The sequence below is a fragment of the Metarhizium brunneum genome, chromosome 1, assembly GCF_013426205.1.
Source record: "Metarhizium brunneum chromosome 1, complete sequence".
Lineage (NCBI taxonomy): Eukaryota > Fungi > Ascomycota > Sordariomycetes > Hypocreales > Clavicipitaceae > Metarhizium > Metarhizium brunneum.
In genome coordinates, this window is record NC_089422.1 from 2,059,401 (window position 1) to 2,086,162 (window position 26,762).

Consider the following 26,762-nt stretch of genomic DNA (forward strand, 5'->3'; position numbering starts at 1 on the left):
GTTCCATCTGTCGATTCAGCGATTTTCACAATCGTACCTTGACTGTCGGCCAGGGTTCCTGAGAGGCGGTTAGCTATTAGTGATTGTAAGATGCATTTATATTAGTTGTCACGTAAATCACACGATTACGAGGCCACGACCGATAGGTGAGATGGGCGCCTTCAGCGGATTCTGGAGGACTTACCCAATGCCTCCTGATGTATATCGTTCAATCACCAAATTATGTGCCCCCGTAATGCGAATTTCGTAATCATCCCATTCCACGAAGAAGGCACCTGATTCGGGGTGTTGGTGGACGATAAAGACAGGGCTGACTGAGGGACCTTGTGACAACAGGGGACCGTCAGCGCAAAGGATCTCTCGGCCACGGGAGAAGAACGCATGACCACTTGTTGATGGCTGCGCGTATCCCAATTAAAACTCAGCGGAAGACGATCATCCTATCTTGCCATTTATACGTGTTTTTCCTCCACGGCCGACGGAGTATTGAATCCCCCTCGTCTCACCAGCAGGTCCAGCACCATATGGCCTACAGCTCATTTTCACACCTTTTCACCGGCCTTCAATTGATCAACATCATAAATTCAACGACACTCAGTGTTTTCATGATGGATTATTCAGGTTGATTGGGACTTGTGGTAATGCCAACATCGGGTGGCAGGTTCATCGAGAACCAAAGGCTGGCAGCTCATCTGGCTTGATATCGCATCCATTGTCAGCTCTTTGACATGGCGGAGCTCCAAAGTACAGGGACATCGGCGGATATGAAGAATAACATGGAGGGGGTTGAACCTTGTGTAGAGATACTGATAGAACATCCCTCACCTGTTCTTTTCACGGGAGTAATCCACTTTAAGCCTTGATAATGGCGCCCCAAGTCTTCGCTTTGTGTGCATCTTTCATGATGATATATGAACTTGTGAGCAGTTACCGCTCCCGGGGTTCGCCCATTCGCCTTTTCATTGGTACTGATACCATTCGACGTGAGAGTACAGGGTGGGCTCTTTACGCCCGTAGAGCTCCATATATGCCCACAGGTGATCTAGTCATCATCGCATTTGCTATCTGTACAAGAACACGAGCACTATCAATATAGCCGCCGATCTTATCGAAACGTAGGCGCTACCATGCTCTTAAAAGAAATATCTGAGTTATACCACGTCTTCAAAGACACATTGTTCTTCGCTCCTTTCAGCTCCATGAACCCAGACGCCAGCACATCAGAATCCAGCCACCACAACACAATTATCCATAAAAACTGGCCATATACTACTCAAAATTCTATAAACATGAAGCAAAGTAGTATAAACAAAGACAACATCGTATATACAAAACCCCCCCTCCATCCTATCAACCCACTCCGTCTTTCTACAAGTTAGCCTTAATCTTCTTCTGGTAATTGCCATTCCTAACCGCCAACTGGGCCTCCCACAACATGGCCCCCCCAAAGTTAGGCAAGTCCATAGCCTTGACCTGGTCGATGGCCCGATTGAGCGCCGCGGCATCGACGTAGCCCTCGTCGCCGTCGGCGCCGCTCGCCAGCGCGCCAATGTACAACTGTACGCCGCTCCCGATGCCCCTAGACCAGTTCTTAACGGCGGTGGCGAACCCGCTCTGGGCAATGTTGCAGTTGCCGTTGTTGTAGAACTGGACCTGCACCCAGTCGAGGAGCCGGCAGACGTCAAGGGGCTCGGATTGGTCGGGGTACGGGCACTGGGGGGCGGCGGTGATGTAGTATTTTTTAGATGTGTCCTTTTGGAAGTTGGCTTTGAACTGTTTGGTCATGGCGAGGTAGCCTGTCCCGTCGTTGGTTTCGTTATCTAGCGATTGTTAGTGTGCTGGTTGTGCTGGAGATGTGGCTCGGGGGGAAGGGGGGGTGTTGTACCCAAGTCGACGCCATCGAGCTTCACGTCGCCAAACGGACGGAGCTCCTTGTGGTCAGTACCGCCGAGGAATAAGTCCCAGACAGTGTTGGCAATCTGTTGCCCCTTAGTGTCCGAGGGCAGTTGGACGTCGGAGTAGTCCATGGCTCCGCCCATGCTGAGAATCACTGGCTTGCCCTTGCTTTGGCAGTTCTTGATGGACCTGACGAGGGAGCTGCCGTCCTGGAGACCGGTGGCGTTGGCTTTCTTCTGAGCCCGCGAGGGGCCGTCGAGGTTGCCGATACTCATCCTGGGGTAGCCTCCGGCGGAGAAGAAGTGGCTCAGAAAAGCCAAGTTGACAACATCGTAAGAAGAGTCGTTGCAAACGTCGTCCAGGGTGGTGGTGTCATCCTCAGCACCCCAGTAGACGGTGAGCTTGTGTCTTGAGGCATTCCTCTCAGCAGGGGCGGCTTGAGTGAGAGCAGCCAGGAGGCCAGTGACAACTAGGGCGTTTCTAACAAACATTTTGAGAATGGCAAGACGTTGTAAACCACCTGGGTTGATAGGGAGTGGTGATATGAACAGAAAGCGAATATATACAGGGACTGCCGGGAAGATGACCAGATCTTCTTTGTGTACAAACTTGGACTCAAGAAAAACCGCGAGGAGCATGGGGGCTTCTGCTCTATTTATCCCGGGACGGGTCCATATTGAGATATTGCTGGAGTTGATGAATCAGGCAAAGCATGCTTCCCGAATAAGCAAGTTGCGAGTCTGCGGCCATATTAAAACCCTCCAACAAGACAGCGCATCTTTCAACTCCCCACGCAGCTTGCTGTGGGGGGTCTATGGGATAGAATCCGGAAGGTCATATTGTCATGTGTATGCAGTGCTGGACTCCGGCGCGGTCGTTAGCTCCCAATCATGTCAGGGAGGGTGGTATTTTCTGCCCATGGTGATTTTTAACCACCACTCAATGCATCGTGGGGTTCTCTCCTGCCGCCCCTGCCGAAGTACTCCGAACTTCTGTTCAAAATGGAGACACCGAAGCTCAAGTGTGCCGACAACGTTACATGGAACGTAAATAGGTGAGTCGTGCAGTGGTTGACCTAGCTATGTAGAACCTGGCCAGGCGAAAGCAGCATCATTTGGTGTACGGACGAGTGGCGATCTCGTATGAGAGAATGCTACCTGTGAAAGGAGTGGAAGGGCTGTGATGCGCGTCAATTCAATGTCACAGCTGCTGCCAGTCGAGTCGAATCCCCAAGAACGGTGCCCCCACAAGCTGAAAGGGTGCCGAATGCTGGGTTATTCGCTGTTTGGGCGGTTAGTAGACCGAAACCCTATAGTACGACGATATTAAGTTGATACCAAGTCGGAACAGGGCCGGCTTGGCCGATATGGCGACGGGCCATTATCAGCCAGCATTGGCGCGGCTTGTACATATGAGTATGCAAGGGGAAAACACCAGTCCAGGAACAACCACATGTCTCGGCAACGAAAGTCGTCAACAGAAATTGTGGGGATAAAAGATGCGGGAGGGTTTCTAGTAAGCCCGTTGAAAGAGCTGAGCGCGGCCGAGGTCAAGCCGTGCGGAGACAAGCTCTTGACTTCAATGTTGGTTGAAACGTGGCGAACCCCTGTCCAATTTGTGGGATTAATTCTTCCGGGGCTGGGAAACGGGAGGATTCTGAGCGAAAGAGGCACGTAGCATCGTCTTCGAAGTTCGGACTCGACTTGAACGTCGTTGGTGGGTTTCATGATCTGAAGGGAACAATGGACCAAACCATGGCATGAATATTCCGGCCAGCCGAGAGGAGAGAGAAACCAGTGCATTGAGGTGCTTCATCGAAAACTGAGTGTCAAACAAGAGTTGACGGTGACCATTTTCCTATTCCCAGCATTATAGTCTTCAGTGGCCAGCCGATTCGCAAGTCGACGGGATGCCAGCGGTCGCCATGGCATCATTTCCAATCGCCTATAAATATCACAACTTTCATGAGCGCCACCTGTCGAGAAGAGCCGACCGTCAGCTGAGAGGGTCGCCATGATTTCGGTCCATCCGCCACCAGCGAGGCATTCGTCTACGGTATAAGTCTGTCTGTATTTACGAACCATCTAAATCTAAACTATCGGGAAGGTAGTTTGGTCCAGCAATCCTTCGTGGGCTGCATCTACACCCATTATAGGCTGCACTTAATGTCCTTTTGGGGGTAATCTGCTGCTGAGGAAAGCCTCGACGTCGCCAAGCTCTTCCGCGCAGGCTTGATGCTCCATTCCCCTGAGTGATTTGTTAGTCGCATGCGCTCTGTCTTAAAAATCTCGAGTCGCCTGGTCAAGAGCATGCATACCTGTACGTCTTGAAAGTAACGCTGTAGCCCATCGAGCTCAGGGCCTTTTCGCTGTCTTTGGCGAGGTCGTAGAGCACAAGGGGATCACGGTCACCATGGCCCATGAAAATGGGGGTGTCCTTGTTGATATTGCCGTCAGGGACATAGTCCTTGAACTTCTGGTTGAGGAGAAGCCACGACGAGAGACCGACGATGCCGCCAATCTTGACTGGGGCCGTCAGACCGGCGAATATGCTCATGGCACCACCCTGGGAGAAGCCGCCGAGGACAATACGGTCGGCAGGAATGCCGTCCTTGATCTCCTGCTGAATGAGGCCATGCAGATAGTCGCGGGATTGGAGAACGCCGGGGCCATCCTCATCTGCACCCTTGACGAGAGTTTTCTGTCATTGTCCGCCGTTAGAAGGCGTTTCCCTTCATTTTGAATCGTATAAATACAACTTACAATGTCGAACCATCCTGGCATCGGCATGCCACCATTCTAACGTGCCGCCGGATGTGTCAGCAAAGAGGTCCCTGGCCGCCCCGAGGCTCATCGGTCCACATGTCCGGATAGGATATGGCTAACCATGGTAATAGGAATATGCGGCGCGTGCGGCAAAATGAACTTGATCTCATTCATCGACTGGCGTGTCCTCCAAAAGCCCACAGCATCGGCCCAGCCGTGGCCAGTGTCGCCCAGGCCATGGATGAAGACGACGGTGGCAGTATGGCGACCTGCGGCAGGGATGACCAGCGGAGCGACCCTGCGAAGTGACGAAGCCGATGATGCGGCGCTCATGGTGGCGGTATCGGATGCGATGTCTGATGAGGAGGCGGAGCGGGAGGAGAGAAATGTCGCGTCTTTTGCTGTACCCCGAGGTCCGTTTGGCGCAGACTCAACGCGGGCTGACGAGGATGTGAGATTGAGGAGCAGCGGGACGAGATATACAATCGCAGGTAAGAGAAGACTGAGCGCGAATGCGTGCCTGAGATTGAACATGAGATGGCGAGCCGCAAAAGATGAAGACCGGCTCTGCGATGGAGGGGTGAAGCGGCTGTGGACCTGAAGGAACCTCCATGTCGAGGTCTGTGTGGGTCAATCGCAGCTGCTAATTACGAGGTATAGTAAACTTACTTAATAATAATAATTTTTATAAGGCTATTTTTATTATTATTTAATAATTATTACAAGGCCTTATAGCGCGGCCGTAATAGTAATATAGTTTCTAGGCTTATGTTATGGTCTGGGGCTTTGCCCTGACCTAGCTAGCGACTGGCGAGCCTGTATAGTGCTATATTGAACAAGTCGAAAGGGACCAGTTGACTTGTTCAATACGTACTTGACCCTTTTGGCTCCACGATCAAAGGTCTGGGCAACCCCCAGGACGGCTGCGGCTAGCACCCGCGATGGCTCAATAGGGCTAGTCTGTTACAAGTTCTTTTGTGACCCTTAATTGTCTGACATAGCTTGATATAATTTGTCCTGATATGTCGTTATTAATGCTCGATATTCGCAAATAACAAAAAATTACCCGTTGGCAACTACCAGACCTGTTGGTCAAGGTGTGGGGCCCACCAGACAGCAGCCCAACTAAAGGCCCCTTCAGTTGGCGCAAAAAATGCCTAGCAAACAGCCTTCAATACGCGATTTCTCACGCAATGCGGTCAAACATGGTAATCTTTTGGGTTTTTACATAATGATCTTCAGCGAAAAAACACCACAGGCTGCACGAGCCGTCCTCACATCACGTAATCCCCCTAGGGCTGATCTTCGTCGCACCGCAACACCACAAAGAAACCCCCTTTCCATACGAGACGCGACCTCTGCGTATAGAGTGAGTAAGGCTGCAGTACAGAGAGCCGTTGATTTCCTAGGAAACCCCCTTCTACGGGGGCGATGACGCCTTAGTGGCGTACGTGCAATGGATGGAACGCACAGGCATGCCAGCTACAAGAGAACAACTTAAAAGCGCGGCAAATACGATTAGATTACGTCGGAATCCTAATGCCAGTGGTGTATCACTCATTAGCTTACTAGCTAGCAGAGGAACCATCCAGAGATCACGCAAACATACCTTAAGGCCGTGGAGCGATCACGGAAAACCTTCCAGACCTAGGGACTTAAAGACATCAAATTGTTCTATTCTCAACTCTAGGCAACTATCAAAGTTCTGTATCGGCGCCTCAGAGATGTGGAATGAAGACGAGGCCGGAATACATATTAGTTGCTTACGGGAACGCGTCCAAGTCCTTGTTACTTGCACCTCTAGGCTTAGGCTGCCCGACCGGAAGTTCTAGACCCAGCCAATCGGGAATCCTGCACAGTAATTGCCTCGATAAATGCAATGGGAGACTCTCTTCCTCCATGGCTAGTTTTCGCTCATTATCCGACGACGGACTGGGCTGGCATTGGCATCGGGACACGCGTGCGATTTGCCCCGTCACCCACTGGCTTCTCAAATGCTGAGATACACCTTGAGAGGGCGAGACATTTCAATCGCTGGTCTTGGGCATCGTCAGCACAGGCAAAGCAGTCTGGAAAGTATCTCGAACAGTGGTTTAGATGTGGCGAGCATATCCGGCTCCCGGACCGAGGCATGAGTAGCGTGGAGATTGAGAAGCCTCTAGTTGATCGTCCTGATGAGAAGATATTATATAGATTACTGGTTGTGGATGGCTTCACAGGACATACCACTCTTGCCTTTGCCGAGTACTGTATCAAGTTCAACATCATCATCGCCATCTTGCCGCCGCATTCCACCCATCTCATGCAACCACTTGACGTTGGTGTGTCCCAGCCACTGAAGACAGCCCACCAGAAAGCACTTCGCAAATCCCTTGCAGAGGGCAACCTAACCTTTTCACGGATCGACTTCCTCGCTGAATTTCAACAAGTCTATGAGGCTGGCTTCACGAGCCATAACATCATGTCGGGATTCGAGGAAACTGGACTATGGCCCGCCGTAATCCGTAATGGCCGCGGTGGAACAGTACATGTGAACCACATGCTATCTCGGCTTTTTCTGGCTGAGCCTACAATCCTGCGTAGGAGCAATTTCCGGCTCAGAGCATGTCGCCGGTGCTCTGATGTCGGTAGCTTGTGACACCCTTTGGTTGTTGCACAGCCTAGTCAGAATGCGGGCAGAGGAACGCGCCAAATAAATGCGAGCCTTCACCGTGACCGCTCTCAATTCGAGCTTGGCGAGCTACAGTCACATTATTGATGCATCACAATCGTCGCGAGGCAACAAGCGTCGACAAGTCCGTGGCGAGGCGGCAAGCCAGGTCCAAGCGTCAGCCGAGAGCTGCATCATCATCCCAGGAATGCAATCGGCGTACACCTTGACTATCATGATGGCCCACGATAAGAAATCATGGTTTGAAAGACAGAAGTACCATGGCAAAGAGGAGGAGGGTAAGTGGCAGCCATGAGTTAGGGACAGGAAGTTGGCAGAACAGAACACCTCATTGTCGTAATGCTTCACAACCCAGGCATTCTCTAAAATTATAATGATAAGGGCCAATGCTATGATAACCCCGTGTGTTCTGCAACGTGTCGTCGTACACGTCATCGTGTATGTTGCTGCAAATACTGCCGGGATCAATCTGGGACATGATTATTAGAAGTCCCGATATTGCATGAATCTCATTTGTTGGTTTCTAAAGTGGCCAAGAACCCATGGCTTGGATGGTGGATGGCAAAGTCCTTTGTACTGGCATGACTATGATGCTTATGAGTTAAGACCCAGAAACCGTCAAGTCTGGTGTTATGAGATGCACGGCTCACATGGCAATTCCCAGCAACCACAGCCTCACATCGGCCGACCAAGCTCTAGCTGCCGAGGATAGGACGTTGGGCACTTGGAGGGGATGACCTCTGAGCAGGAGAGTCGGTTCACGGAAATAAGGCTTGTGGGTGCAGGGTAAGAATGCATTATACGGCTTCAAGTAAGTAGAAAAACACTACGGTTTGTAGGTCATGTAATGTCAAGGCGCTTTAAGGGTGATCCCTCCGGGTGTAAATAAATTATATTACATTGTCAAGCATTAATTTGTTTGCTTAGTCGAATAACGCTCTCGCTATCTAAAGCGGTGGGGGCTTTGCTATCTGAATTACTTCATGTGGGGAGTGGCACGATGAGTCGAGATAGGAGTGGGCGAGGTCGTTTCAGAAGATAAGATGGCTTACTCGTAAACCAAGCGTACATAAAGCCACATGCAGTTTTCAAAGTGGCAAGGTGTCAACTGGAGAAAGGTGAGACAAAATACTTACTCGAGGTCGACTGTGCTCCACAACCAAGTTACAACAAAATACTAGTCTTATTAGTGCTTAGCCTTTTTCGTTATTTCGACATGTAACGGTTTAATAATAGGCGAGAGCGCAGCTGAACTATTCTCGGGCTTAGCCTGTTACACACTAATTAACTAATTACAATGCTCTAAGCCTCCACTTATACCAGAAGGAATATGGCATCTTTACAAGCGAAGGTTTAAGTTTTATATCTGCGACCAACCAGAGCATGATAATTGATAACTAGGGTCAAGGGCGACGGGCCTGCACATGATGCATGAGTCCACTAGTCTCTTATATAGGTATTTATGCAATAGTTAAGTGTGGCCCAAACCAAGGAAAGTAAAATCAAATAGTATAAAATATAATGCAAGAATATTAAATAGGGGCGAGATTTATGCGTCAAGTACATTTGCCGCAATTATTCCAGGAGGAGGAGACGTAATGATCAAATCTCAAAGAAAGTCCTGTATATATATGGAAATATATATATCGATAATAGTCCTCTTCAAGTTGTATCTAGACCCTTCAACACTCGCATTCCAATACACTCTTTCAGCACAAAATCTTCAATCCTCAAGTTGACCTTTGCTACAAGCTTCTCTTATTCTATTACATCACTATGAAGTTTACTACTGTCTTTGGATTCTTCTCCATCGCGGCTGCGGCTGCTATTCCCGAGGATGGCAGTGGCGCCGCCAGTCCAGCACCGTCCGGGCCAGCACCGTCCGAGACAGCACTGTCCGTGCCGGCACCGCCCAAGACAGCACTGTCCGTGCCAGCATCGTCCGAGACAGCACTGTCCGTGCCGGCATCGTCCGAGACAGCACTGTCCGTGCCGGCACCGTCCGTGCCAGCAACGTCCGAGACAGCACCGTCCGAGACAGCACCGTCCGGGCCAGCACCGTCCGGGCCAGCAACGTCCGAGCCAGCCCCATCGGCTGCATGTGAGCCGTTGCTGCCTTGGGTAGCGGCGACCGCGAATAGTCCCTTCTGCAAGTCATACAGGGGCAGCGAGGCGATGTGTGGAACCAAGGCATTTTGCGAGTCCTACGGCTCGGAGGAGACTCGACCGGATTCCAAGTACGATTCTGTCGCGAAGTGCCTTGCTCGTCATGAACCCGAGCCTGTACGGGCCGGCTGCAAGAAGAGCAAGGCCAGTTCGCCACGCCCTGCGTTGAACGGAAATCGCCCTGTTACACAAGGGCTACAGGATTAAGGCAGAAGGCCCTCACAGACTTCTTGTATTTAAAGACGTCTTTGGCGACCGAGGCTTCGAAGAAAATCAAGGACCTTTGATAGAGAAGACTGTTATTAGCTGAATTGACCCAAATTGCTTCAAGCCCTCTATTGAGCCCTTGTCACATTGACCCTGTAGTCGAAACCTATAGCATCGAAGCAAACTTGCTAGCCATCAATGTTCGATCAGGACTCAAAGCTGGCCAGAAATTTGCCTCTTTTGTAAAAGTTACTCCAAGAGACGTAGTCAAGCTGTGTCGAGATCACGTCCCTTATTTAAGGCAATATTATACTGCTGCCTGTCAAGTAGTTGTGTTACAGCAAGTATTTTGCTTTCGCATTGTTCTATTCTTATATAGAAAATTAAGACTCTTTTATTAAAAGGTAAAGTGTCGTAAATAGTGCGTGACCTTTAATAAGCCACCCGAAACAACATGTTAATACTCTACTTGTGTACTTGACGACTAATCCATAAGCACCTAGGCGCCGTGCTAATCGCAACATTGAAACAAATACGCAATTAGTGCCTTTGCCAACCCTGTCAAGTTTGACATGGCAAGGAGGGCTGCTATTCTTACGGCCACGCAAGCGTTCAGGGCGATGAGAAACTTTACCAGCCCTTGCTGAGTTCCATCCCCATCATCAAGCAGCATCTGTAATAACATCTGTTGGGAGGACTTCACCTTGGTCAGCACGTCACCCGCCCATCCAAGAATGTCTCCCGAAAAGAACTTTCTGACACGCTGCCTGGGGCGTACGGCACCCCCCGAGGCCCCTGTGCGCCGCCACTATTTCAAGCGCGAAAAACTACCACCTACGATATTGTCTACCCATAGACAAAAACTTTATTAAAATCGCTGAGTTGTTGCTCCAAGACCGCAGTGCTGACCCCACAGTCTTCGGAGGAACCAGACACGCCACTCGCCTCTGCAGGCGGCTTCGGTGTTTGGCGATCCGACCATGGTTGAAATGTTGTTGCATGTTACACGGAAATGGCTGGTTACACAAGGGCTACGGTCACGAGACCTAGGGCAAAGTCCCTCACCGACTTCTTGTATAAATAGACGGCTTTGGTCCCTCAAGGCCTTGAGGAAAACCAAGGACCTTTGATACCAAAGACTGTTATTAGTTGAATTGAGCTAAATTGCTCCAAGCCCTCTTTCCGAGCCCTTGTCACATTGCATGACAAGGCGGATCCAAATGATGGTGGAACCCAAGGGGGGCCTTTGATGGTTGCCCTCCGCGGAGGTCATGAAGGCATTGTCATCAAACTGCTTGAATTCGGCGCAAATCCGGACCTGCCACGGCCCTTGATGAGGGGTTTCGGGACTAAAGTGAAAGCCCTATTCTAGCGCGAGCATCGATCCCAGCCTGGTTGGGCGCAGTGTCACGGTCAATTTGAAGGGACATGGACCGTTTCGCTTCGAGTTTACTATCGCAAACGCCTCTCGTCTAATGGCGGGACTGGTAAAGAAGAACGAGACCTGCGAGGATGAGGTGGGAGCGAGAATAGTGACTCGAATTGGGATTTGTATCCCAAGTATACTAGTAAATAACCTTTAGCCTCTTTCAAGGGGCGTGTTGGGGCAGGCGTGGGCGTGGAAAGGAAATGGCAGCATTGATGGTTTTATTTTTACCGAGTAAAATTCTAGCCACAACTAGCAGCAGCAATGGAAGGGTCCGGTCGAGTGTAACGACCAGGGTAGTAGTAGTTGGAGTTTTCGGACGTAGTGCGGTAATATTTTAGAGTCTCATCGGCACTTCTTATTGGCCACATGCGGGCGGCGTTTCGACGGGAGAAGGTCCGGGCGAGAAGCGGGGGGGAAGGAGCTGAGGCGTCCCACCAACTGGCCCCAGTGCCACTTGACCAGACACATTCAAGTCTAGTCTGGTCTGGTTCAAGTAAATAAATGTTGAGAAGGGACTGATGATCAATTTCCAACTTTCGCAGCTGTCTGTGCAGCTCTTTATAAAGGGGCTGTACTCTTGCATGCGCTAGCCGGGTGAGGGTTGTAGGGAGTCACGTCATCTAGCATTACTCGGCCAACCCAACCGAGATTGTAGCCATGCGCCCTTAAAAGCCACAAGACAGCTACGATAGCCGAAAAATCTGTGACCCGGTTATTAGGAACAATATTATAATATACTAGTACATATATATTTTAGTAAGGCGATAAGCGCACCTAACAAAAAGACGCCGAGCAATTCACCACTTGGAAAGAGGTATTTGACATGTTCTAATCCCCACTATAGGCCAGTGCTAATTGTATCTTTGGAAATTGACTTTTCCCTAAAATAGCGTCCGCGTTCTGACTCACACCCTACAAATGGAGTATGTGAGGTCTGGTACATATATACATATAACAATAAAATCCCACTATAGCCGCCAGCTGTCCTATAATCCTCCCCCAAACACGACATTTACAACCTTGAGCGAAATTCACCCTATTTGATAGCCTGCGAGTGCACGGAGTAAATATGGATAAAGAGGCTCCGATGAACGAGACTTTGCGAGCAATTTCCAAGTAGGTTGGTTCATCAAGCTGGAGAAATCGACTCTTTGCTAAACCTGTCGGTCTCTAGGGCTCGCCAAGAGGGAAAGTATTCAGATCTCCTCCTCGCCTGTGAAGACGAGAAGATGCCCGTCCACAAGATAATCGTGTGCCCCCAATCTCCCGTTATCGACAAGGCATGCAACGGCCCATTCAAGGTTAGTCAAGTCAAGTCAAGTTGTGGTAAATTTGTCATTCCACCTGTTCTTCTTCTTCTCACAAGAAAATCAGGAGCGAGAAACAGGGATTTACGAGATCAAAGATGCTTCCATCGACACAGTTCGGTCCATGATCGACTACATGTACACGCGCCAGTATTCACCAACGACGCAACCAGACTCGGTTGAACCATCCGGCGCTAGTTACCCCATTGTCTTTCATGCAAGAATGTTTGAGCTTGCAGACAAGTACATGGTTGTCGGGCTTCAAACGTTGGCTGCGTCCGAGTTCAACAAGGCGATCGAGCAAGAGACGGATGTCTGCAAGTTTCTGCGATCAGTACCCGAGATATACTCCCTGGCTAGCACGGCAAGCGATAAGCTCCGAGAAGCTGTAGTTTGGGAGTTTCGATGCTGGATAGCATGCCAAGAATTCGACGCTACCGTCAAGGAGGTTTTGCGTGAAGTAATTGGAAAAGTGCCCCAGTTTACTGAGGAGCTTTTGGACTCATTTCTAGACAGCACGCTTCTAGATGAATGCTCCTGTAGCGAAGGCCGCACGAAGCGAATTCGGAGAGCACTCGATATGCCTAAATGCGACGTTTGCGGGCACTACTGTCCTCGCGTCCGGGTCAACGCATCATGATGTTTCCAGAGAGAAGTAAGCGGTCCTGATTTTGGCTACCTTGGCAAGGTCCAAGGTCTTGTCCTCAAAGGCATACTGGGTTTGCGCTCGATATGGTTGCTAAGAGGTCCATATATCTGTGACACCTCCCTCGACTATTGTGTAACTTTTGTGGCCGATGCCTTTGTTCTGGTCCCTTTGCCATGTGACAATATCGCCTTATTTCATGGGATGGAAGAGGACACATAGAGAGAGCGAGTTCAACTTCATTTACATAAACGTAAACACAGCATGCAACCTGTTTCTTCCGTGCGTGTTTCTGTTGAGTTATCAACAGCAATTTAGGACAGTGGAAAGTTACACATATAAGGTTCTAATTGATGATATTCTTGATATCGGAAAGTCTAAGATTAGAGACCTCGAAAACCGGGGAAATTGGCCCCCTGACAAAACACCTGAGGAGCCCTGCGATGACCCTCATCCCAGCCCTAACCTGGAACCCTAGAAAAAACAAATATTACCAGTTGACGACTCTCGGACCTCCCGAACTCCTCCAACCTTCAATTTTAGCCTGTTTGACTCAACAGTCTCGCGATACTTCCAAAACTTGTTGATAAACCCCCAGCGGCTGGCTCACTATGTCGGCTGCACATCTTCAAACAAAAGGTCCCAATGCGCCACGTCCAATTCCGGCGCTATTGCAATAAAGTCCTTCCAGAGCTGATCCCAATCCGTCTGATCCTCGTTCAAATCATCCAGAAAGCCATTGTTCCTATCCGTGCTGCCTACAAAATTCGCCAGCGTATCATCATCAGCATCCGCCATGGCCGCGTCCCTCAATTGCTCCATACCGGACGCCGTGTACAAAGATGCAGAAGGTTCATGTCGACTTGTGCTCTGAGACCGTTGTTTCTGCAGCGTCGATACGAGAACTTGCACATTGCGCTGGACACCCTCCATGATGGATTCGGAATCTTCCATTGACTTCTCCAGCAGCTCGCACGTAGCAAGTACTTTGGCTTTCCTCTGCTCTGCATCTCGTGCTAGCGGGTTGAAAGACACATCTGTGGCGAGAATGAGCGCAGCGATGGAAACGTGCTGCATTACAACCCAGGAACGAGCCGGATTCATCCCCAGCGGGGAGCCACATTCGTCCATCGCACGACGCAGATCAAGCACTTTTTGCGCTTCCTGGATGCAAGCTTTGTGGGAAAATGCATATGTCGAGTTTGTGAGGCCTTCCAGATGGTACGGTCTATGAAGACGGCATAGTCGTATGCGTATGCTGAAGTTGACGCCAACTCGCTGCAGTGCAATGATTGGGCGCTCTCTGCAAATATCCTTGGACCGTTCTATACTTTCGGGGTCCAACCGAAAGTAAACTGGGAGCTCCTCTAGAAAGGTACGAAACTTGTTGTCCATTTGTAAAATCGTGTTGTAGCTTCTTTCATCAGCGTCATGAAATTGTGACGGTAGAGCGTCCACAACTTCTCGGCAAATTTGAGATATCTTGACACGGTGAATAAATCCGCTCATACCCGAAGGTTTGGTAAGGGGAATATCCTTCTCCACCATGTCCGCCGTAACATCCTTGTCGTCCACGTTTGCCGGAAGCCGGACGTTCATGTGTTTGGGTTGGAGAAAGTAGGCGCCGTCGTTTGGCCCGCCTGAAAACGAGTTCAGCCTGAGAGAGGATTCAATATTAGTTTCTTTCTCAGTAAAGAATTAAATGAGATGTACCAATCGCTGCCCACTAAACTCCACCAAATCCTTCTCTGGACTTCCACCTCAATCATGTTGCACCCCTTTTGTCTGCGTTCTTCTCGACTCTTTGCCGTATCAAGACGATCGATTTGCAAGGTGCGAGCCATGCTGTAACACTTCATGCGCAACGCCACATCGTTGTCTGATAGTCCTCGAGCATGCGTAATCACATTGTGTAGGTTGCACATGGCTGCCAGGGCGTTGGTGGATGGAATGATTGGTCGCACGGTGTTGTCAATAATAGACACGCCTACCCTGAGATATTCGAAAAAGGCAGCCTTTGCTTCCGCACGTGTCGCGTGGAGGCTCTGAAGAAGTTCTGAGGACCAATGAAATGCAGCCGCTGCAAAAATGCCGAACAGCAACAGCAAATTTTCGACTGGAGGCATCCCTCCCGTGCATATGCTCTCATAAGTTTGCTCCAGCAAGGTACGGCATGATGGGATATGTAGAATACAACTATTCGGGTGGGAGGTTTTCGCAAAGTGTTCAAGCAGGAGCCTTGCTTGAGCTTGTGGAGGCAGCTTGCTGGCCAAATTTTCCATGTAGACCCTTTGTTCCTCGGCTTCGTCTGGCTTCGGGATCATCAGATGGATTCCGAATGCGGTGAATCCTAAAATATTGAATTAGACTTGTTGTTCAGTCAAAAGAATAGGAGAATCACCATCTCACTTATTGACGGAACTCTTGGAATTGATTTATCCACCTGCGGCGGCTCTAGTGACTGACGAGGCTGGTTGAAAACTGCCTCCTCCAGCCTCTGCAAGCGGCGCAAAACATCGTCAGAATGCCTAAAGCCAGCAGGTTAACGGATGTCCATGGCCCTTTCGGGCGGATTGGTGGATACAAATTGCCATACTTGACGTCTGTATGATTTGTTGCAGAGTTGGCATAAGCGACACGAGAGCATGCCTCTTGTGGCTGCTGTCCCAATGTTGGGCGAGCTTGGTCATCGCAAGCATACTGACAATCAATGTTTCGTAGCGTACAGCTTGAGCATGGTCGCTGCCTGTCGCAACGGCGCTTCTTGGCCCGACACGGCCGACATGAAAGAGGCGACCGGCCCCACCGATGCATCATTTCGCGTCTTTGATGCCCGACTTCGTCTAATGATGATGCGGCTTGGTGGTTGCTAGTGGAAGATGCGTGAGCAAGGTTGGTGGGAGAGGGCCGCGGAGAGATACCGCGGCGAGGCATGCCTTATATCGTTAGCGCCGTTTGATTGGCTTCTTACTTCACCGCGGACGGCTAACTGCATTGAGAAATATCTGCCGCGGGGAATTACGGTCGTGGTGGTAAGCTTCAGTAATTGACCACGATGGCTGACCGTGGCTGGCGGTCTTTCCCGAATGACGACATACGAGAGAGTATTTAAAGGTGAAGACCCTCAATCAAAACGGTTCTTACCACCAACAAACATTCTGAAGAACAGCAAAACACCCTACCGACTACAAGGCAAAATGAGAAAAGTATGCGTGTTCTCTCCCCATCTGTGTACCAAAGACTGACATGGGCTAGGCAATTATAATTGGAGGTGGACCAGCTGGTCTATCCGCTGCTTTGCGGTTGCAACAAATCACAGATGTCACCTCGACCGTGTACGAATTACGTCCTGAGCCCACCACTCTCGGGGGAGCTGTCGGGCTATTACCCAACGGCCTCCGCTTATTTCACAGACTTGGTGTATACGATGATCTCTTAGCACGCGGTAGCAGTCATTCAATGGTAAATCTACGATCTCTAAAAGGTGATATCATCACCACGCAGGACATTGTCGGCAGAGTTCGTGAGCAGAACGGGGGAATTGGCTACCTGCGTATCAAGCGCATTGATCTTCTTCAAGTCCTGCTCAAAGCTGCAGAAAAGGCAAATATCCCAATACACTACGGGAAAAAGATTATTGAGATTGAAGAGAGCGAGCACGAGGTCAAGGTCACGTTCTCAGATGGAACCACAGACACGGGCGACCTCCTACTCGGATGCGATGGAATCCACTCCGCTGTTCGAAAACTATACGTCGACCCCAAGCATGCCATCGAATACACTGGATTTTCCGGTTTGTTTGCGCTGCTTCCGATATCTGCACTGCCAGAAGGCTCGGCGGACGAGCTCAAGGGCATCAACGCTACATTCACAACGGAAGGCGTCTTTCTCACCATGTCTTGCTCTGCAAAGGACGACGAAGCGCTCTGGGCGTTCTCCAAAGAGGTTCCTCTGCCCAAAACGGGAGACACAAGAGACGGGTGGGAAGTCAAGCGTGAAGAAGAAATCGCCGGCTTCAAGAATGACCTGTTGGACCTGATAAGTGACGCCAAAGGAGAGTGGGGAAACATCATGAGAGCCATGGTACAGGAGACCTCGGTCGTGAGATTCTATCCCGTATACAGGCTAGCCTCGGGAGGGAAATGGTACAAAGGTCGGTGTCTTCTTTTGGGAGACGCCGCTCATGCCATGGCCCCTCATGCTGGTCAGGGTGTCTCCATGGCCGCAGAAGATGTATTCATGATCGCAAGGTTGCTAGAGAACCCTGACAGATCTCTCGAAGATGCATTCGCAGCATTTGACAGGATCCGGCGTCCTCGAGTGAACGAAATTACGATGCAGGCGACAAAAAACTCAGAGGTGCGGAGAAGGTCGAGCGAATGGGGGCTGTGGTTGAAAGAAACCGCTATTTGGGCCTATTTCTGGGTTTCCAGATTGGTGGGGTACAATTCTTTGGCCAATACAGAGAGACAATTGCTCTACGATGTGGATGAAGCCGAGATCTGAGGATGGTGCCGAATTGGTCGCGGGTTGGAGTTTGTAGAGCCGCTCGGAGAGATATGGCTCGAAAAGAGACGGCTGGGAACCTAAGACGCGAACGGATATGAATGCCCAAAACCTGTTTTTTTGCTTTTATTGGAATAGATTATTCGTGTTGGAAAAGCACACCCTTTAGTGATATCGTGAGCCGCGTAGGCAAAGGTGAACATTGAACATTGGCCAAGGTGTGAAACATTCATCGCCACATTTCTTCGAGTGCACTGTGAAATTCACACTGTGCGGGCGAATTGGACTTTCGCAAATTCGCAACCTTAGGTTGGTAATCATCACATTTTACACCTCTTGGAAGTTGAAACCAAATGTGCATCCATGTAGAGCCACAAGGACGAGCTCTCATGAGCTTATTGCGATAAAGCGTCTGATTGACATTCCTCGAATCACCACACCGGCGACAGCCGTGAAGCCTATTCAACTGGCACGAAGCTCAGTATCAATGGACACGCAGGCATCAGCAGATGGGTTGGGCAATTTGATCGAAGTCTTGAAACAGCCTCGGGTACTATCCTGCGCTCAGTGTCAACATCGCAAGGTAAAATGCGATCGCTGCAGCCCATGTTCCAACTGCGCCAAGGTACGTCTGGGTTCGTCGGGAAACCGCATGCGTCTGGCTGATGCTTTGCCTAGGCGGAGGTTCTCTGCACACCTAGTACGCCGGCGCCGGCGCGGAAGAGACGCGCGACGAAGCAGGATCTTCTCGAGCGAGTGGAGCGATGTGAAGCCTTGCTCAAGGGATATGCGCCAGTCGTCGACAGACCGCAGACACCTAGTTCGAGCAACCATGTGCCAGACGATCCGCCCGGCGCCTCTTTTGAACCCAGCTCGTCGGCGCAGGAACTGAACGCATCATACATCACAACAAGAAATGATGGCAGTGTCAGATTCACTGATAGTTTCGGCACTGTTGTCATGCATGAGGAGGTAAGGATGACCCATTGTCCTTAACTTGCAACCTTTTAACGGTGGAATAGTTGGTTGCTATTCAGAATAGCATCAAGTGGGATGACTCTGCGGATGAAGGGCCCATAGAGAGCATATATGAGTCACCGTACAAGAGACTCCCGATCACCGAGTTTAAGACCTCGGCGTCCGACACACCAGACACTCAGCCCGGCCCTGTTGAAGCCATGAATCTCTGGGAGCATTTCATTGAGAGAGTTAATCCCTTGACAAAAATTGTCCATGTTCCAACTCTGGAACCGTATGTAATGAGAGCGGCGGTGGGGATGCACTTGGTCCCTATTGAGTACCAAGCGCTCCTCTATTCGATATATGCGATGGCTGTGATATCCATGTCAGAGAAAGAGTGTTTTGACTTGCTAGGACACAGCCGCGATACCATGCTGAAACACTATGGTGGCAGTACCAAGAGGGCACTGATGAAGTATAATCATAGGGAGAATTACACAATGATCACCCTTCAAACATTGATACTGTATTTGGTTAGTATCAGACGTTAAAACAACTTGCATACAACCTCTAACGCTCAAACCAGTTAACCCTCGAGGACAGAATTCACAGACACGCTTCCTGGGTCACCAGCGGTATCGTAGTAAGGATGGCGTACTCCATGGGCTATCACCGCGACGGAGAATGCCTTGGACTGGGTCCATTCGAAACCGAAATGCGTCGCAGAATTTGGTGTCAGATCATTATCCAGGATGCTAAGAATGCTCTCTTGTCTGGACTCAGTGCCGCTATGCTCCCCATCCAATGGGATACAAAGCCGCCCTTGAATATAAACGACGCTGACATGAGCCCCAGTAGCGGCTCTCCAATAGTATCTCGCGAGGGGCCGACTGAAATGGCATATGTCCTCGTTGCGCGATTGATTTACGCGTACAAGATTGACTGTGACAACCATATAGACACGCCTACCAACGAAGCAATCTTACTGGGGATGAGCTTGACAAACGATGAAAATACCGACCGAGCTGTGTTTGGAAAGTTTCGGGAACAATCCGAGGAACTAAGGCGAGCGCTAGAGAGCTACACGGTAAAGTATATCGGCGACGGGGCTGGAAAAGTCCACGTGGCGGCTACCATTTTGAAGACAACCATTCTGGAGAAACTCGACGATGCGCTCAGCCCAATAAAGGAGCAAGAAGAATGGGGAGTCGAGATCTTTAACTGGAAAGACAACCTGTTCAAGATGATTATACTGAGCATGGAATACCAATGTAATGCGCATGATAAAATGGCAGCTGTCGGGTTCGAATGGTATATGAGGCTGCAATTCTACCCCGATATGCTCGCTTCCTTGACCAGCCAGCTGTACCGGCGCCCCCTGGGATCTCTCTCTGACCGTGGCTGGCGGGCTGTGGAAAGGCTCCATGGGCATTACCCCGAGTTATTTGACATGAGCCAAAGACAGCAACTTATGCAGGCGCAGTTCACGCTCAAAGCTTGGGAGGCCCGGAAGATAGCGGTGGCTCAACGAGGGGGTAGCTTGGAAACGCCTGCATATATTGTGCAACTTGGACAGGCGCTGTCAGAGATGGAGGCTCAAAAGGCCGGGAAGCCGATAGACTGGAACGCACTATGGACTGATTTGCAGCCTTTCGGGGATGAGCTGAATTCGTTTATGGGCGAAGAATTTGTACAGATGAGCGACGGCCCGAGTGCTCGTGGCCATGGATTAGTTTAAATTGTTCCAAATGCGTCTGGTAGGTTTGGTGGCTTGCAGCAAGGTCAATTTCAGGGCCTACTATCTGGACACACAAAGCCTAATTTAACACCGAGATCTTTCATACGGGGGGAATTGGGCACAATGTTCATTGGGCAACGTGTCAGTCCATCTCTTCTACCCCCAAATCTTCATGGCCCCCATCCATCACCAAGCCTCTCCGCACGACTCGGGAATTCGGCACGCTGCTTACAGGGGGAGGGTTCCAATTTTGGGAACGACCAAATAAGAGAACGACGTTGCGCACACGTGTAGGAGAACCAAATCGAGCTAACATCAAATCAGCGACCGATTCACGATATCAGTGCTGCAAGAAAGTTTGCAACGGGATTAGAAGTATATAACGCTGCTGCCGAACTGAGCAAGGCGGAGAGCAATTGCGGGAATAAACGGCCGCTTTACATAAAGATGCAGCATCGCCCATCAACGGTGCTCTGGTGACCAATCCTAATTCCGGTATTAGGAATCACGCTCATTATGAAGTCCGGCTTTGTATTGGCTGCTTCCCTGCGGGGAGCGATTGCTCTGCTGAGCCCTCGTGGCCCTGATGCCGCTGGTCAGATTCGCCTCGCATATCACGGCGCAGATGGAATGACTGTTAGTTGGAACACTTTTGAGCATGTCAAAGCACCCTCGGTGAAATGGGGCTTGTCAAAGGGTAAACTCGAACACACGGCGTCGTCCAATGTTTCTTTGACGTATCCTACATCAACCACTTACAACAACCATGTTGTGATTAGTGGATTGAAGCCGGACACGACCTATTACTATCTGCCGTCACCGTTGCCCCAAGGCAACCATCTCGAGCCGTACACCTTCAGGACTGCCCGCGCTGCAGGCGACTCCGATGCCTTTGCCGTCGCTGTTGTCGTCGATCTTGGGACAATGGGTCGCCTGGGACTCACCACGTCGGCGGGCAGCTCAGTTTCCCAGAACAACATCCTGAAGCCTGGCGAGAAGAACACGATTGATTCCCTGGCCTCCACAAAGTCGAGTTACGACTTCATCTGGCACCCCGGTGACATTGCCTACGCCGACTACTGGCTGAAACTGGAGATCCAGGGCGTGCTGCCCAACACAACCATCCCGGACGGGCACACGGTATACGAAGCTATCCTCAACGACCTTTACGACGAAATGGCCGCTGTTACCGAGACAAAACCGTACATGGTCGGGCCCGGCAATCACGAAGCCAACTGCGACAACGGCGGCACCACTGACAAGGCCAAGAACATCACGTACGACTTTGGCATCTGTTCGCCCGGGCAAACCAACTTTACCGGCTTCAAGAACCATTTCCGAATGCCCAGCGATGTATCCGGAGGCACGGGAAACTTCTGGTACAGCTGGGACAACGGCATGGTGCACTTTATCCAGCTCGACACCGAGACGGATCTCGGCCACGGCTTCACCGGCCCCGATGAGATTGGCGGCACCGAAAAGGAGGGCGCAAGCCCGGTCAACGCGACAATGAACGCGCAGGCTACCTGGCTCGAGGCTGATCTCGCATCCGTCGACCGCAAGAAGACGCCCTGGGTGGTTGTCGCCGGCCACCGCCCATGGTACCTGAGCAAGAAGAACGTCACTGGCACAATCTGCTGGCCCTGCAAGGACGTGTTTGAGCCTCTGTTCATCCAGTACAACGTCGACTTGGTCCTCACGGGGCACGCGCACGTGTATGAGCGGCTTGCGCCCCTGGCTAATGGCGCTATTGACCCCAACGAGCTGAATAACCCCAAGGCTCCGTGGTACATTACCAACGGGGCGGGCGGTCATTACGATGGTCTCGATTCGTTTGATGAGCCGAGACAAAAGTACAGCCGATTTGGACTGGATACTGCCAATGCTACCTACGGATGGAGCCGATTGACGTTTCATAACTGCTCGCACTTGACGCACGAGTTTATCGCTAGTAATAACAACTCTGCGCTGGATACGGCTACGTTATTCAAGGACCGTTCTTGTGGTTCCTGCCACGGAAATGGCAATGGCAATGGCAATGGGGATGGGGGTGCTCATCACAGTGGTGCTGCTGGTTCTGCGACCCGCGAGCCAACTCGACCGACAAAGGTTGCAAATGGGAACTCTTGACGGCAGGAGGGATTAGCAATACAGTCACCGTCGCATGCTCTGGGTATTACTGGGGTAGGTATAGTCAGCTCAGTTTGTTTCTACTTTCAAATTGTCACATTAGTAACTGGAACGCATACAGCCCTCCCCTGGTTGGCTACTTGTCACTGTAAGGCACATGTGTCCTGGCAGTTTCTTCCAGACACGGCCCCAGCGGATAGATGTAGATGCAAACACGACTGTCGATTAAGCAAGAACTTTTACGCACTATGTACCAATCAAATGTGCATGCAGGTACCCAGTCGGCCCCCCGGACAGAGGAAACACAAATCTCCAGAAGTCAAGATGATTTTCCTCTCATAAAGAGACGGCCCCTTCAAGGCCAAACAACCAAAAGAAAGAGACTCTGACACTCTAGACTTGACTCCTCAAGGCACAACCAGAAACTTGTGGTGCTCATACGCACAGTCATTTAGAATCCGGCCGCTTGGCAAATCTCCGTCGCCTGATCCATAAACTCATGGTAGCGCTCTGGATTCTCAGAGCGCTGCACCTCCTGGCACAGATTGCCGACATCCATGTACTTCCATTGAGGGACGTTTTTCATCTCCTTGAAGAACTGGTGCGCCGAGCAGGCAACGTCCATGCTGCATTTGATGTTGGTGTAGATGGAGGCCCGCTGCTGGAAGAGCCCGATGGAGTCGGCGTCCTGGCCGAGGCGGTCGAAGTCGTAGGCCAAGGAGGCGGGCACGGCGGTGTTTGCGTGCATGATGAGCGTCGACTAGACGGGCAGAGAGAGGTTCAATGTTAGTACGAGTCGGCGCGGAGACGGCTCGCCTGCCGCGGGACGACGGCTCACCTCGACGAGGGCGGTGGCGATGCCCGCCCGGCACCCCTGGGAGCCGAGGTGCTCCTTCTTGGCCTGGGCCATGATGCCCCGGGCGTACTTGGACTGGAGCCCCGACAGGTTGCTGAACATTCTGGGGGGGAGGTCGCTGGAGATGTCGGCGGGAAGCGCGGCGGCGGGGGCGGCGCCCATGGCGGCGACGACGAGAGCAGCGGAGAATTTCATGATGGAAGGTGCGGGGTATTGCAGATGATGCTATTGTGTTTACGATTCCCAAGGTATGGCTTTTCACCGCGGTACGGCTGTTATGAGTTATGAACGGACATGAGCGTCCACGGGAACATGACAACGGGGTCTTCTTATGTGCTCGAATATGCTGAGGCATTTACCAGCATCCAAGTGGGTTTTGTTTTCGTCTTGTTGTATGGCCATGGCCGTTCTAGAACGGGAATATCGAGTTCGTCGCGTCATGTAGTTGGTGCCGTGCGCTGGCTGGTAAGAATAGAGTTGCTGCGGGCCGATCCAGGATGGAGGCGTGAGGTCAACTGGTGTGTATTGGTCCGATCCGTCAAGCCATCCGCTCCTATGTCACGGAGACTATGATATCTCCAGCTGAGGCGTGCAACTAATACAAAACAAGAAACTCAGCGGGTTCTTATCGTCGTGGACAGCCTGGGGGCACTCTTCATGCGCAATGGCTAGTTGACTTGAAGAGACAACACTCGGCCGAGCTGAAGACTGAGCATGTTCAGCTCGGCGCGGTCGATTTCGAACTTGTCAGAATCGGCAGCGCCACCGATTGGTGAGATCCAGATGGGGCATCTAATCGGAGGGGTCGATGGTCGATGTTACCCGAAAAGATGGCGCTGAGTCGAGACTTGTTCCTTCTTTCGCAGATGGCTTTTGGTGGGTGGGTGGTGGTATATGCTGCTTGTCTATGCTCTGAACAATGTTTCATAGTCTTGCTAATAGACTTGCGCAATCTTGTTGCCAGATGAGCGACGCAGGTCGGTTTACCGGCAATTTGTTACTTCTTGTGAGGATGGACTGCGTTCTTCCAGGTACTTATAGCCAGAACCAGTCGCATAATTGGACATGTAATTGTGAGTATTAGCCAATGCCACCCTTTCGAGTTTTCTAATCAGATGACTTCTCAGCTCCCGCTATGAATTCGCAAGTCGAAATGACGGACAGCATGGCCAGCTCAGGGCATTAAACACTCGGATATTAAGAAAGCTACCATTCTAATCTGTCGTCGCAAACCAACTCGACATCAAACCTGTCGTCCCGCCTCCATACCTTCCCGGGAACATTCAAGCCGGCAACTATGCTTCTCAGATCTGTAATGATGCCTCCGGGCCCGCTCGCAAAGACGACTGTCCTACCTGCGACGGTGCCCTCCACAAACGCACCAACCATCCTGCTCAGATCCGGATGTCGACTCTCATCATCCGCCCCGTCGCCGATTTTGTCCACAGAAATCCCCGGCGGACAAGTTGTTTTCTCGTCGCACGGGCAAATGTCGTCTGATGAGGACGAGACAATGTCCGCATCTTTTGGTTGGTGGCTCTCTTTGCCGCTGCCAGCAGCGTCTCTTGTGGCAAAGAGCGAGATTGTGAGGTTCAACTCCTTCTGGGCGTTGCGCAAAACAGCCATTTCGTCCTTGACCCAATCTGCGTTGCGGGAGTGTCGCATCGCCCAGATGAGCTCGATTCTACGATCCGATGGCGATCTGGTACGCGCTAGATGCAGCAGGACGGGGAGGACAAAGGCGATGCCTGTGCCGCCAGCGACGCAGATGATGTTTGTATCTCGGTCAATCTTCTCGAGGAGGTCTTCCCCGTAGCCGCCCGTGAGAAGCACAGGGGTGGCAACGGTCTCGTGCTGGCTGGTGGCGAGCTTCTTTGCGGCCAGCTCGGCCAGTTTCTTGGTTTCGCCGGATTTTGCTCTCAGAATGTACGAGTGCTTCACCAGGCCCTTCTCTACGACGGGTGCATTCAGAGGCGTAAACGGGTGAGACTGCCAGATGCTTGACTCGGTAAAGCACAGATAGTAGTGCTGGCCAATCTTCCACGCATCCTGCTCGTTCTCCAGGTCCAGCCTTATAATCTCACCGTGTTCCGGGTCGGGAAATCGCGTAATCAACGCTTGGGCTGGCTTGAATCCCGCGTACGCCGATGAAGTAGGGTGGTAGTGCAACAGGCCGGTCCTCACGAATCTCGCGCCTCGGTCAACACCCCATAGAATAAAGGCCGGGACCAGGAAGCACTCCAGCTTGTTCCAGTGTGCCCAGCATGCGCCAATGTATACCATGGCCAAGACGTAGTGCGCCTTGCGGAAGAATTCATATCCCGTGGCTCGGATCCCCCACGGCGTGCAGAGGATGAACATGATGAGAAGCAGAATCATGGCCACGATGCCCCAGATGATGTATGGCTGCACGATCCACTCCAGACTCACTTTGGGCTGGGGCTGGTACAGATTCAACTGGATGATGAGCCATCCAATAGTGTGAAGAAGAGACTGGATGACAATGATGTAGCCTAGCCACCTGTGTAGAAAGTTGAAACTCTGGTACGGCACGCCCGTCAGGACGGAGAGCAGCGATTCTCTGCTGCTGAGCAGGATGGACAGCGGCGTGAGTGCGTAGGCGATTACTCCCACTCGATCGGACCAAGGGCCCAAACTCGTTCGCGTGTTGTACACCCCGGGCATGTTCTTGACGGGCGTGACCCATGTGTTGTACGTGATGCCCAGGAAGCTCCATATGAAGAGGTATCCGGACAGGAGAGCCAACACGACCACCTGGAAGCGCGTGGTGCGACCAAACAGAAAGTGATTTGCGTCGCGTAGCAAGAATCGCCTCGAGGCCACGGCCGTCGTTTTCCGTAATTTGCTCAAGGCGCCCTGGTCCGATTTTGAAGTTTGCAGCGTCCCTTGAACGGCCGGTCGGCTGGCTCTCCTCAGCAACACCCAGAGGAAGATGACGCCAAATATCGTCGCCCACAGGATCCCCATGTACAACATGCCCAGATCATGGGCAAGGTACACGACGTCCAGATAGGCGCACGACCCGGCATCATTCTTGCAAGGGACTACGCGATCGGGATACCCCCAATGGGCCTGGGTGTCACTGGCATCGGAGTGATTCTGAATATGTCGCGGTTCCAGCATGGCGTGCAGATTGATAACCGGGCGTGACGTCTGGTAGCACAGGGGAGGGTTGTAATCGACGAGAGAACAAGAAAGAGAAGTGAAATGGAAGCCCGAGCAGAGACACAGTTATACTCTTTCCGAAATAAGCTTGAACCTAGCCGGGCCCGGACAGGGATATCTCCCGCCTCTTTGGGTCTCCCCTCCCCCTTGAAGAAATTGCATCAAACTCACTCATACAGGGTCCAATCGAGAGCGACGAAAAGGTAATTGATTCCCAAGGCCGACGACCGAGCAACGGGTTCGTTAAAGATCATCAAGGTTGTCGTGCATTCGTGGTTGAGCAGGAATGAGCAAGTTTT

At 51.2% G+C, this 26,762-nt stretch overlaps 11 protein-coding genes across 11 annotated transcripts; 6 read left to right on the forward strand and 5 right to left on the reverse strand.

Moving 5' to 3' along the window:
- Nucleotides 1-1,368: 1,368 nt before the first annotated feature.
- On the reverse strand, nt 1,369-2,534 carry chi3 (Endochitinase 3; the record flags this gene model as incomplete). The annotated part of the gene is made up of 2 exons (XM_014694389.2): nt 1,369-1,820; nt 1,886-2,534. The coding sequence occupies 2 exons, from the start codon at nt 2,532-2,534 to the stop codon at nt 1,369-1,371; spliced, it is 1,101 nt and encodes a 366-aa protein (XP_014549875.2).
- A 1,524-nt stretch (nt 2,535-4,058) lies between these two features.
- LYPA1 (Acyl-protein thioesterase 1) lies at nt 4,059-4,994 on the reverse strand (the record flags this gene model as incomplete). Its single annotated transcript, XM_014694388.1, has 4 exons — nt 4,059-4,143; nt 4,214-4,596; nt 4,659-4,694; nt 4,782-4,994. 4 exons carry the CDS (start codon nt 4,992-4,994, stop codon nt 4,059-4,061), a joined length of 717 nt encoding a protein of 238 aa, XP_014549874.1.
- Nucleotides 4,995-6,540: 1,546 nt separating this feature from the next.
- G6M90_00g006340 (uncharacterized protein) lies at nt 6,541-7,283 on the forward strand (the record flags this gene model as incomplete). Its single annotated transcript, XM_066129610.1, has 2 exons — nt 6,541-7,185; nt 7,245-7,283. 2 exons carry the CDS (start codon nt 6,541-6,543, stop codon nt 7,281-7,283), a joined length of 684 nt encoding a protein of 227 aa, XP_065985987.1.
- A 1,825-nt stretch (nt 7,284-9,108) lies between these two features.
- G6M90_00g006350 (uncharacterized protein) lies at nt 9,109-9,705 on the forward strand (the record flags this gene model as incomplete). The annotated part of the gene is made up of 1 exon (XM_014694386.1): nt 9,109-9,705. The coding sequence occupies one exon, from the start codon at nt 9,109-9,111 to the stop codon at nt 9,703-9,705; it is 597 nt and encodes a 198-aa protein (XP_014549872.1).
- A 2,498-nt stretch (nt 9,706-12,203) lies between these two features.
- G6M90_00g006360 (uncharacterized protein) lies at nt 12,204-13,081 on the forward strand (the record flags this gene model as incomplete). The annotated part of the gene is made up of 3 exons (XM_014694385.1): nt 12,204-12,250; nt 12,309-12,435; nt 12,509-13,081. 3 exons carry the CDS (start codon nt 12,204-12,206, stop codon nt 13,079-13,081), a joined length of 747 nt encoding a protein of 248 aa, XP_014549871.1.
- Nucleotides 13,082-13,696: 615 nt separating this feature from the next.
- On the reverse strand, nt 13,697-15,213 carry G6M90_00g006370 (uncharacterized protein; the record flags this gene model as incomplete). Its single annotated transcript, XM_014694384.1, has 2 exons — nt 13,697-14,744; nt 14,801-15,213. 2 exons carry the CDS (start codon nt 15,211-15,213, stop codon nt 13,697-13,699), a joined length of 1,461 nt encoding a protein of 486 aa, XP_014549870.1.
- A 1,071-nt stretch (nt 15,214-16,284) lies between these two features.
- nicC (6-hydroxynicotinate 3-monooxygenase) lies at nt 16,285-17,593 on the forward strand (the record flags this gene model as incomplete). The annotated part of the gene is made up of 2 exons (XM_014694383.1): nt 16,285-16,293; nt 16,343-17,593. 2 exons carry the CDS (start codon nt 16,285-16,287, stop codon nt 17,591-17,593), a joined length of 1,260 nt encoding a protein of 419 aa, XP_014549869.1.
- Nucleotides 17,594-18,080: 487 nt separating this feature from the next.
- aurR2_1 (Aurofusarin cluster transcription factor) lies at nt 18,081-20,291 on the forward strand (the record flags this gene model as incomplete). Its single annotated transcript, XM_014694382.1, has 4 exons — nt 18,081-18,218; nt 18,272-18,565; nt 18,616-19,086; nt 19,140-20,291. 4 exons carry the CDS (start codon nt 18,081-18,083, stop codon nt 20,289-20,291), a joined length of 2,055 nt encoding a protein of 684 aa, XP_014549868.1.
- A 516-nt stretch (nt 20,292-20,807) lies between these two features.
- On the forward strand, nt 20,808-22,421 carry aphA_0 (Acid phosphatase; the record flags this gene model as incomplete). Its single annotated transcript, XM_014694381.1, has 1 exon — nt 20,808-22,421. The coding sequence occupies one exon, from the start codon at nt 20,808-20,810 to the stop codon at nt 22,419-22,421; it is 1,614 nt and encodes a 537-aa protein (XP_014549867.1).
- A 451-nt stretch (nt 22,422-22,872) lies between these two features.
- On the reverse strand, nt 22,873-23,472 carry G6M90_00g006410 (uncharacterized protein; the record flags this gene model as incomplete). The annotated part of the gene is made up of 2 exons (XM_014694380.1): nt 22,873-23,181; nt 23,260-23,472. The coding sequence occupies 2 exons, from the start codon at nt 23,470-23,472 to the stop codon at nt 22,873-22,875; spliced, it is 522 nt and encodes a 173-aa protein (XP_014549866.1).
- A 1,011-nt stretch (nt 23,473-24,483) lies between these two features.
- FRE6 (Ferric reductase transmembrane component 6) lies at nt 24,484-26,421 on the reverse strand (the record flags this gene model as incomplete). Its single annotated transcript, XM_014694379.1, has 1 exon — nt 24,484-26,421. One exon carries the CDS (start codon nt 26,419-26,421, stop codon nt 24,484-24,486), a length of 1,938 nt encoding a protein of 645 aa, XP_014549865.1.
- Nucleotides 26,422-26,762: the final 341 nt, after the last annotated feature.